This window comes from Myotis davidii, unplaced genomic scaffold (assembly GCF_000327345.1).
Source record: "Myotis davidii unplaced genomic scaffold, ASM32734v1 scaffold73, whole genome shotgun sequence".
Classification (NCBI taxonomy): domain Eukaryota; kingdom Metazoa; phylum Chordata; class Mammalia; order Chiroptera; family Vespertilionidae; genus Myotis; species Myotis davidii.
Genome location: NW_006286675.1, coordinates 6,045,315 through 6,056,941, shown reverse-complemented (window position 1 = coordinate 6,056,941; position 11,627 = coordinate 6,045,315). Strand labels below are relative to the sequence as shown.

The 11,627-nt window shown below is 47.4% G+C and overlaps 1 protein-coding gene across 1 annotated transcript in view; it reads left to right on the top strand.

The window, feature by feature from the left end:
- Positions 1–11,627, top strand: part of LOC102755539 (chromosome unknown open reading frame, human C3orf20) — a 50,855-nt gene that overhangs the window by 34,561 nt on the left and 4,667 nt on the right. The window contains exons 11-15 of the mRNA XM_015560401.1: positions 3,685–3,808; positions 5,161–5,410; positions 8,165–8,468; positions 10,474–10,581; positions 11,279–11,421. Of these exons, the coding sequence (XP_015415887.1) occupies positions 3,685–3,808; positions 5,161–5,410; positions 8,165–8,468; positions 10,474–10,581; positions 11,279–11,421 (929 nt within the window). The remainder of the gene's footprint in view (positions 1–3,684; positions 3,809–5,160; positions 5,411–8,164; positions 8,469–10,473; positions 10,582–11,278; positions 11,422–11,627) is intronic.

Sequence of the window (11,627 nt, the reverse complement as noted above, 5' to 3'; positions counted from 1 at the left end):
CTGTGGAAAACAGTATGGAGTCTCCTGAAAAAATTAAAAATGGAACTGCCTTATGACCCAGTGATTCCACTTCTGGGAATATATCTGAAGAAACCAGAAACACTAATTTAAAGAATATCACTCCTATGTTCATTGTAGCTTTATTTACAGTAGCCAAGATCTGGAAGCAGCCCAAGTACCCATCAGTAGATGAGTGGGTAAAAGAGCTGTGGTACATTTATACAATGGAATACTACTCAACCGTAAAAAGAAGGAAATCTTACCTTTTGCGATAGCATGGATGGATTTGGAGAATATTATACTAAGTGAAATAAGCCAGTCAGAAAAAGAAAAATACCATATGATTTCACTTACATGTGGAATCTAATGAACAAAATAAACAACATAGAAACAGACTCATAGAAAACATACAGTTATCAGAGGGGAAGGGGTTTAGGGGGCTGGGTGAAAGAGGTGAAGGGATTAAGCAAAAAAAAAAGAACAACTCATAGACATATACAACAATGTGGTGATTACCAGAGGGAAAGGGGGTTGCGGGGAGGTAGATGAGAATAAAGGGAGGATAAATGGTGACAAAAAGAGACTTGACTTTGGATGGTGAACACACAATACAGACAATGTATTATAGGATTGTACACTTGAAACCTACATAATTTTATTAACCAATGTCACCCCAATAAATTCAATAAAAATGTAAAAATAAATAAAGATCATTGTTAAGTGACTATGTATGAAGTTACATATCTGTGTTTCTTGATAACCTTTTTAGACTGTGTAAAAAATGTGAGTTTGTCAAAGACAATAGATATCAGAAAATTATTCTTTCCTATAAAATTGCAGTAATGCTTTGTTTGCCTGACAACCTCTTGAGTGATAATCTCTGAAGTTTGGAACACAGCTGAGAACCAGTACATAAGGAGCTAAAGACCCCATGAACAGCCAAGAGAAATCACCCTAAGTCCATGAGCTAAACATGCCCACCAATCAGGCCTACAAAAGACCCTTAGTAATTCAACACTGATTTTTTTTTTATTTTTTTACCTAAATGCAATCTTAGCAGGCTAGAACTAGAAATCCAAAGCTGTGATATCCAGTATGGTAACCACAAGTTGCAAATGGATATTGAGCACTTGCAATGTGACAAGTCCTAATGGAGAGAGACCATAAGTGAAAATACATGCTGCATTACCAAGACAGTGTGAAAAGACAAAGTAAAATTTTTATTAATTATTTATTTTGGTTCCATAAATAATCATAATTTTTATATAGTGGGTAGTGGGGTAGATAAATGTTACTAAAATTAGTTCTACCTTTTAGGAATGTTTTTCTTTTAATCCTCACCTGAGGATATTTTTCCCATGATTTTTGGTTAATCCTCACCTGAGAATATTTTTCCATTGATTTTTAAAGAGAGTGGAAGGGATGGGGAGAGACAGAGAGAAACATCAATGTTAGAGAGACACATCACTTAGTTGTCTCCTGCACAAACCCTGACTGTGACCAGGAATAGGACCTGTATCTCAGGTACCTGCCCTTGACTGGGAATTGAACCCAAGACCTTCAGTTCACGGGCCGATGCTCTAACCACTTGGAAACACCGGCCAGGGCTTAAGAAAGTTTTTAATGTGGCTACAGGATGTTTCAAACTGCTCGTGTAGCTTCATTATATTTCTACTGGACCGTGTGGGGTCTGGGAGGTGGAGTGTTTTTAAAGGAAGCTCCCAGAGGCGTTGACAGTGCAGTAGAGACTGGAGAGTTATTGAAAAGGCATCTAACCATCTTGGGGACATTTAGCATAGAGATAAACAGACATTAAAGCAGCTTGTGAAAACAGTACTGCATTCTAGACAGCAGTCATTGGTGTCAACCAAGAAGATTGGCTTTCCAAAAAGCATCCACTTCATAATCCCTTCTGTTTGAGAGCGCAGGGAGGTGCAGTATATATTACAACTCCCTAAGCAGACAATAGCAAATGAAGAAAGATCAGATTTATTGTAGGTAACAGCATTTACAAACATTACCTCAACTACCAGGATTAATCATCTCAAAATATTTTACATGAAATCCTTGAGACTCAGAGAATTGCCTCCTTTTGGATTATTAGACCATGAGAGCTGCAAGAAGCCCTTGAGAAAATTTACTGAGTGTGGGGGCCGGCAAAGAGCCTCAGCTGGGAAGAAGTCATATGGCCTTGGGAATGCAAGGCCTCAGTTTCTCCATCTGTATCATGATGTGTAAGGGTCCACCCAGCTTTCACACACTCACTGCCATCCTGGAACCTTTATAACCCACTCAACTCCAGTGTGTGTGTGTGTGTGTGTGTGTGTGACTAGTTATCACTCATCAACAAAATCTGTGGCAGTCTAGGAAAGCTGAGGCTGGGGGGTAGGGTGGCAGCCTCCTTCCAAGTCCCTGTCACTGGGAAGCTTGTCAGATGGCTTCCCCAGGCACCCATCTCCCTGGAAGAGCGCGACGGTTTCCCCTTTTACGGCCCTGCGCCTGGCTCCTCACTAAATATTTCTATCCAGGCAGCACTTTGGAAGCGAGGCAATGCTTCAATTTAAATGCTTTATTAGCCCAGAGTGCCACCTCAAATCCTTTTTGGAAGCAAGCTGGGTATAAATTACAAATAAATAAATAAAATTAGCCCAGAAGCAGCAGCTGGAGCCAGCCGTTGGAAGGATGGTTGAGGCTTTGCCATTAATTGGGGCATCCTTTACAGAAGTCCTGCCTGCAGGGGAAAGGAGGGCATGTGGGCTGACTTCATTGTTCTTCAGAAAATCTGCCCTGTGCCCACCCCACTCTCCCCACCTGAGGCTTCAATTCTACAGAAGGAAATCGCTTTCACACCTCCTCTGTGTTAAGTGAGAGATGTAGAAAGCATGGTTCCTGCCTTTAAGGGGCTGAAAGAGTTAAGGATAAAGAAGGTAAAAAATGACGGGGACCCCCAGCAGAAAATGAACTGAAACCTGAGCCTGGTTCTGCAGTACCATTTTGATGCTCTGGCAGAGGGAGTGGTCGAACTGCAGGGCCGCCCCAGCAACTACCTTGCCACCTCACAGGGGGCCCCAGAGCCAGGTGGCCCTTGAGGGTAACCTAGAATTGGGGCAGGAGGCCTGGGCCTGTGTGCTCATAGGTCCCAGTCAATCTATGTAACCCTGGCTACGGGCAGTTTTTCCTCTGAGATGCTCTGGCAGCTGGAGGGAGGAAGAGATTCTAGGGGGTGCATACAGAGGAGGACTGGCTCCAGAGAGGCCTTTATTCATCATTTTTCACCATGCAAGTATTAACTGGACACCTGCGGCATGCTGGGCCTCTGACACAAAGGAGACCAAGACTCAGTCCCTGTCCTCTAGGAACTTACAGTTCAGCAAGGGAGACAGGTTCAGATGCATTCACTTACTTCAGAAAGGGCTAACCTCTGTCTTCAGGCTGCTGCTGATAGAGGTCCAAGGCAAGGAACAGTTCTGCCCAATAGAATCAGGGAAAATGTTCCAGGAGGGGACCTTCAAGTCAGGTTGGGTTGTTATGCAGGAATTCACTGGGCTGAGGGGGAGAGAGTTGTGTCTTGGGCAGAGGGGACAGAACATCCTCAAAGTCAGAGCAAGGCCTGGTTGTCACTGGTCTGGGCAGATGACCCCTGGCAGGACAGGTAACAATGCCCTCCCCTTGGCCTCTCCCCAGATGACCCACAAGATCATCAGCATGGACGACAAGTTGTCTAAGATGAGGCGAGCCCTGGCAGCGATCAAGAGGCGGTTTCAGAAGACAGTGTCTCAGTTCATGAATTCTGTCTTACTGGCAGCAGGTAAGGGGGCAGAAAGGTAGGTGACAGCCTATCCGATGGCTTTTCAAATCCTGAGTTACCTGCAGATTGTCTCCAAGGATAGCTCTTTACCACCCTAGGGAGGTGGGCATGACAGGGAGATTTCCCCATTGGTAGATGGAATTACTGGACTCAGAACGCCGAAGGGACTTGCTCAATGCCACACAGCTACTAATGGTGACCTTGGCCACCCTCCATTTTTTAGCGCTTTCCTACCTGTCTTTAATGTCTCCATATGATTATCTCATTTTCCTGGGTCTCATCATCTTTCTGTATGTGTCTCTGTCCCCACTCCCACACTTGGTTCACCTTTTAGCTCCATCTTCTATCTATCCGTTTGCAGCCCTATTCCTCTCTCCTGTTGTAGATCTCAGCAGAGGAGAAAAAGCAGCTACCTCACCAGGCTGAACTGTTAGGCCCACGGAGCTCCCCATGCTGGCCCTTAGGAAACCCTTCCACATCTGGACTCTTTGCCCTGCTGATGAGCCTGGGGACAAAAGGACATTGACACACACACACCCCCACAGCACTCCATGCCACCCCCAGGCTGAGCATGGAGGGGCTGTGCTCTCCCCGTGACCTCTCTGGGGTATTTCTCCTCACCCCTGAAGACTCAGTTCAACTGTGCCTCTTCTCTGGAAAGCCCTGACTCCCCCAGCAGGAGGGGACACACACTCCTCTGGGCTCCACAGTACTTTATGTGTGCTCTAGTAAATCTTACAACCTAGCATTGTGAATATTTCTGTTTGCCCATCCCTCCTGTACTGCCACTGGGAGTTTCCAGAGGCAGGGAAGCAGTTGTGGGTTATCTCTCTATGCCCAGCACCCAGCACTCAGTAAATAGTAAGTGCATGAGAGATCCCTGGCCTCAAAAGTTATCCAGTCTAGTGGGGAAAGTACAATAAGAATACCGATAAATGCAATGTAACAAAAAAAAGTAGATGGAAATGACTTAAACCTGGAGACACAAGGAATAGCATCCTAGGGAAGGGAACAACATGGATGCATTTAAACCCAGTCTCTACATTGAGTGCTGTGGAGGTCACAAAGCTGATAAAACACAGGGTCAATTCAGGCAGAGGGATCTAAGCTGGGTATGGACGAATGAATGGGAATGGGATTGATTCGTTCTTACATTCAGCCAGCATTTACTGATGCGCTAACGGTGCTAGGCTTGGAGTGCTGTGCCAGACAATAGAGGGCAGGCAGCCCAGCAGAAGAATCTACAGAGTGAAGGAGTGGAGAGGGAAATGAGCTGAAGGGTGCCCACATGCAGAGCCCTTTAGCAGGGAGGTAAGGCCACTGAGAGTAACAACAGTGTCTTCTGTAAACAGGACTGCTCATCATAGAATATCCATCAAGGGTCATGGGAGAACTAAGTCGAACCAAAATAAGATCCTGGGCCTTTTCCGAGCGGAGCGCCAAGCTAAATCTGTATTCAGAAGGCCCTGCAATTCGTTATCAGTCAGCCCCACCTGAATCCTCGGCTGTACAGTCTCCGAAGGAAGAGCCTAGGTCTGCTCCGATAAGCCCCGCTCCGAAGAAGATCATCAAAATCCCCGCCAAAGCCCTGGCTACACTCAGGTGGGCTTGAGCCTTCATTTCCTCTAGCTTCTGTGTGCCAGATGCTCTCATGCGTAGTGGACACACACTGGTGAAGAAAATAGATGAGGCCCTTCCCTCTCGGAGCTGGAATCCTCAGGGTGGGCAAAGATAGAAGGTACACACATGGATCACTGAAGTCATTTCGATGGTGAGAAGGCTAGGAAGAAAAGAATTCATGGAAAGCAGAGGTTGGCAATTTAGGGCCATGTGTAAATCTGGCCCTGCTGCTAGCCTTTTTAATGGGTGAGCTTAGAATGTTTTTTTATGTATTTAAATGCTGGGGGAGAAATCAAAAGAAGAATTTCTCATGACATGTGAAATGATATGAAATTTGAATATCAGATCAATAAGTAAGGTTTTCTTGGAACACGGCCACACCCTCTCATATACTTAGTATTATCTATAGCTGCTTACCCTGCTAGGACAGACGTCTTGAGTCTTTGTGACATAGTCCATCTGGCCTGCAAAGATTAGGACATTTGCACTGTGGTCCTTTATAGAAAAATGTTGACTAGCCCCAGGGATAGAAAGTGACTAAGAAATGGGGTGGGATGTGCTACATTAGGAAGACAGGTCAGGAAAGGCATTCCGGAGGAAATGATATTTAACTGGAGACCTGAAGGATAAGAAATAGGAAGCCCCAAAAAGGGATGGGGAAGGAACCTCAGGCAAAGGGTAGAGCAAGTATGAAAGCTCTGAGACAAGAATAAGTTTGGTATATGTGAGTGAAAGTAAAAAGACCAGTGTGGAGCCTCATGGGGAAGACGTAAGAGTTATATAAATTGAGGAGAGAGAGAGAGAGAGGCAGGAGCCAGATAAGTACACTTGTTACTGTTATAGGAAGTCATTCCATTACTTTTAAGGTAAGATGTGACATCATCTGACTTATGGATTTAAAAAAAGAACATTTTAAAGCCCAGCCAGTGTTGCTCAGTGGTAAGCATCAACCCAGGAAGCAAGAGATCACAGTTTGATTCCTGGTCAGGGCCCATGCCCAGATTGTGGGTTCAATCCCCAGAGGAGGGCATGCAGGAGGTAGCCAATCGATGATGTTTCTCTCTCGTAGATGTTTCTATTTCTCGATTCCTCACCCTTCCTCTCTGAAACCAATAAAAATATAAATTGTAAAAAAGAAGGTGACATTTTCATAAAGAGGTAAAGAAGGTGAGAAAGTGAGTTGTGTGCCTATCTGGGGGAAGAGCCAAGCAGGCAGAAGGCACAGCAAGAGCAAAGACCTTGAGGTTGGAGGATAAGCACAGGGCAAAGAGGCCAGAACTCAGTAAGCAAAGGTGGGCCTATTGGAGAAGAAGAAGAGAGGTAAAGAGGATAAGGCAGGGGACGGATCATGTACAGCCTGGAAGGACATTGCAGGGACTTTGATTTTATTCTAGGAAAGGTGGAAAGCCACTGGAGAGTTTCAAAGAGAGTAGTGACATGATGTGACTCAGATTTTTTTTTTTACTTGCAATTGTATTTATTCCATTTTTTTAATTTATACATTCATTGGTTGATTCTTTTTTTCTTTATTAATTAAGGTATTACATATGTGTCCTTATCTCCCCATTTCCCCCTGCCCTCCCACTCATGTCTTCACCCCCCTGGTGTCTGTGTCCTTTGGTTAGGCTTATATGCATGCATACAAGTCCTTTGGTTGATCTCTTCCCCTTACCTTCCCTCTGAGGTTTGACGGTGTGATTGATGCTTTTCTGTCTTTGGATCTGTTTTTGTTCATCTGTTTATGTTGTTCATTATATTCCACAAATGAGTGAGATCATGTAATATTAATCTTTCTCTGATTGGCTTATTTTGCTTCACATAATGCTCTCCAGGTCCATCCATGCTGTTGCAAATGGTAAGAATGCCGCCTTTTTTTTTACAGCAGCGTATTCTCCACAGCGGCTGCACCAGTCTGCATTTTTCTCCACATCCTCGCCAGCACTTGTTGTTTGTTGATTTGTTGATGATAGCCATTCTATCAGGTGTGAGATGGTACCTCATTGTTGTTTTGATATTATCACAGATAAGGGTTTAATCTCCAAGATTTACAGGGAACTCATACAACTTAACAAAAGGAAGATAACTCAATCAAAAAATGGGCAACGGACCTAAATAGATACTTTTCGAAAGAGAACATAAGGAAGACCAAAGAGACATATGAAAACATGCTCAAAGTCACTAATCATCTGAGAGATGCAAATTAGATTAAAAAAGTATTTTTATTTATTTCAGAAAGGGAGAGAGAGGGCAAGAGAGACAGAAATATCAATGATGAGAGAGAATCATTGATCGGCTGCCTCCTGCACACCCCTGACTGGGGATCTAACCCGCAACCCGGGCATGAGCCCTTGACCAAAATCAAACCCCCTTCAGTCCGCAGGCCAATGCTCCATCCACTGAGCCAAATCGGCCAGGGCTGCATCTTTCTTGAGTGGAGAGCAGACAGGCTTGCTGATAGGTTGGATAGGACATGAGGTTTGAGAGAAAGAAAGGAGTTCAGGATGACCACAAAGCTTGTGTTGGACGGATGAACAATTGAATTGCTTGTAACTTGAGGATACAGAGGCCCAGAAAGATTAGGGGACCCATTCAAGGTGGTGCTGCCAGGAGATAGGGGGCATGCTGATGGCGGAGGCCAGGGTTGAACTGCCCGTGGCCTAGACTCACAGCAGTGGGGCCTTTGTCCATGTGGAGTCAGGGCCCACTGAGCGCCTGCCCACTCGCTCCTTCTTGCAGGGGGAGGGCCGCAGAGATGCGCAGCCACACCAGGAGAGCTGCCTCACCCTCTGATTGTCCACTGGTGCTGCGGAAGCTCATTTGTAAGGAAGACATCCGCGCTGGCTGCAAGTGCATAGTGAAGCCACCCCTGGTATCTGATGTGGAGCTGGAACGCTTCCTGTCGGTGCCCCGTGACCCCAGCCAGGTGCTGGTGTTCGGAATTGTGTCAAGCCACATTCCTACCAGTTCAGGACAGCTCCAGTGGCTGCTCAACACACTCTACTGTCACCGGCAGCAGGGCCGTGGCTCACCCTGCATCCAGGTGGGTCCTGGGCCCAGCAGAGGAGCCCCCAGTGCCTGGGGGTGGGGAGTTGGTAGGGGAGGGCTAGGGCTGGCTGAGCACCTGGCTGAGAGATTGCCTCTCCACTTCGGCACAGGGCCCTCTTTCACTTCCTTTGCTCCTTGAGGCCTTTGCACACACTCTTCCTACTGTTTGCTGTGATTCTCTCCCGTTCATCCCCCTATCCCAGGACGAATGTCACCGCATCAAGTGGTTGCCCTTTCTGACTTTGAGACAAGGCCAGGCCTCTGTTGTTTTCTTCCAGAGCACACACCACAGTTTGTGGTTCTGTGCTGGTGTATTTAAAGCAGAGCCACACTCACCTCTAAATCCTCAGGGCTAAGGAATGTTTGTAGATAGTGGCCAAGTACCTACTGTGCGCTGGTCCTGTGCAGGTCTCTGCTCCATGTTGACTTTGACATAGCCCTGGAGGGGCTCCCACATGGTGCGGGTGTAACTACAGCAAGCCCCAATGAGGACCATGAAAGGACAGCTCTAGGTGGGTAGGAACTGGGGAGCAAGAGAACCCCTCTCAAAGGTCTGGGAGAGCCCCCCAGGATGAAAGGGTTTGGGCAGGTGGGTGAGTGTTTCTGGCAGAGGCAGTGTCCTGTGCCAAGGTGAACAGGGGAAAGACCGCTCGAGGTCCCAGTTCATCGTGGGTGAGTCAATCAGGGGCACATGGAACCACCCCGCCTCCTTGCTGCGGAGTCATTTCTAAATCTCATCATCATCCTGAGTCATTAGCCAATCCAGCAGTGTTAGCACAGTTCAAGGGGTGGCCCTGTCCTCAGACCAACTGGAGCAGAGGATGCCACATGAGCACAGAGCTGTGTGTCCACTTGATGCCTTCCTTCAAACCCTCTTTGTCTTGGTGCCCTCTCAAGTCTATTGTCTTCACCCATCTTCCTCTGGCTGCAGCCCTTAATTCTGATTTTTGTGTATACCCCGGGGACACCCTCTTAAGCCCTCGTCCCAGGAGTGCCACCTTCCTGACCCTGACATACCCACCCTTGGACCTGCACTCCAGCCAGTGCCAGGAGCTTGGCATTGGAACCCTTCAGATCAGACTCCAGAAGGCTTTTTTCTAGTCTCATATATCAAAGACACATATGTTTTAAACTTAGAGTTGACTTCAGTTTATTTCAGGGCTATTCATTGTTCACTAATAATTATCCATAAGCACAGGAATGCATGGTGGTGCTGCCCAGCCATGAGCAGCACAAACGGAGTCAGGGCCTGGCCTGAGCTGGTTGAAGGCCATGGCAGCAGGATGGAGGAGTGCAGAGAGCAGGCCTGGAGGGTGTTTTCAGATTGCACTGCCTCTGGCCCCACCACTCAGGGTCTTAAGACACAAACCTTTCCTGATGTTCTCTTGCTCTAATAGCTGGAACACCAGGTGTGGGTCCAGGTTTCACATTTTAAACTGAAAGGTCAGGCAGGACAATTTTGGTGGCACCTGGAATAAAAGGCAGATAAAACCAGAAAGTGTCACATTAGCTTTATTAACAACAGCATCCAGAAAGAAGGAGGAGAAAGAAACCAGTTTTACTCTGGATTGACCAGGCCATACCTCAAGATTTGGGTTCAATTCAGTGGGTTTAATGACCAGGAGGTGTCCAGTAGGGCATCCAGCAGGGAGATAGGGGGCAAAAGAATCCTGGAAATGGGTATGCCCAGGAATACCATTCCCATCTTCCAATCTCCACATGGACTCTCTCAGGCAGGGGAGAGAGGAACATCCCACAGACTCCAGAGGGCCAGGCTAGTGGATGTCACATGGCGGGGGTGATCATCTCCGTGACAGCTTTCACCAATAGAGGGCCCTAAGTGGATCTGAGGACATTCTCTGGGATGCCATTAGTAGGGGTTGAGAAGGGGGTATTGTATGGGGCTCCAGAACTCAGTGGTAACCCGACCTGGCTGAGAACGCAGGAATCTGAGTGCATCCTCTTGGCATGGAGGTGATGGGCATTCATTCTCTTGGCAGTGCCAGCATGACCCTTACCGCCTACTGCGATACGACCTCAACAGCCCACTGCAGAAGGACCCACCTCTGCTGGTGAAGAAGTATGCTGTGATGCAGGGGATGGTTCTGGTGAGCCGGAGCCCAGCAGGGGACTCACCACCAACTACCAGCTGCCCCGGTCTCCATAGCCCCTACCCTTGTGGAGTCACAGATGTGGGAGGGGGTTTTCTCCCAGCCTGGCCTCCTGTCTCCACATTGACCCCATGTCCCCAATCCCAGGAGACTTGAGCACTTAACTGGAAAGTCAAATTCTCTTTATCCGTTTGTAGATTTTAAATAACATAAAAAGGCTATTTCCTTTTTGTTTGTTTTTTGTCCATGACAAATAACAAATGAATATCCATACTAATGACTATCCTTGCACAGAAATCAGAGAGTGGGAGCATGGAGGGCTATAGAGCAAGATCCTTGCCCTCAAGGGGCTCCTATCCCATGGGACAAGCTGATCAGTGTATCAGAGTGGGTTTGAGGCCAGCTGCCTGGGAGCAGGAAGACACCCTCTGGCCTCAGAGTTCTGGGAGGTCTTGTATATGAAGTGACATTTGAGCTGGTCCATCTGGCAGAAGGGAGAGGCTGGGATGATGGGCGTCTGATCTGGAGGACCTAGACAGAGGACAGGCTTAGCCTCACCTCAGTGGGTGACTTGGGAAGGTTAACACCTCTTCCCGGGCACCAAAGAGAGGCCTGGATTCTGGCACAGGCTCTGAGAGTTTCAGTGCTGATGTGCTGAGGGCCTCTCCTTTGTTTCCTTCCTGTCTGTCAGCAGATGTTCGCTGGGGGGAAGCTCCTGTTTGGGGGCTGCGTTTTGAATGGATACGGCTTCAGCAAGCAGAATCTGCTGAAACAGATCTCCCAGGCTCGGCAGGACTGCAAGATGGGCTACTTCATGCCAGAGAACTACAAGTTTAGGTACAATGGGAAAAGCTCGGACCGAGGAAGGATGCGGCAGGCAAGGGTGGGTCCACAGTAGAAGCTGGCATGGAAGGACTTCGCGGGTGGGCTGGTGGGAATGTGAGCAGGCTGTGAGGGGGTGTGCCAGGCCGTGCTGTTGGTTTCTTCGGGACACAGGCCTTGGAAAAGGGCCCTGTTAGAGAAAGAGGGACACAGAATCATTT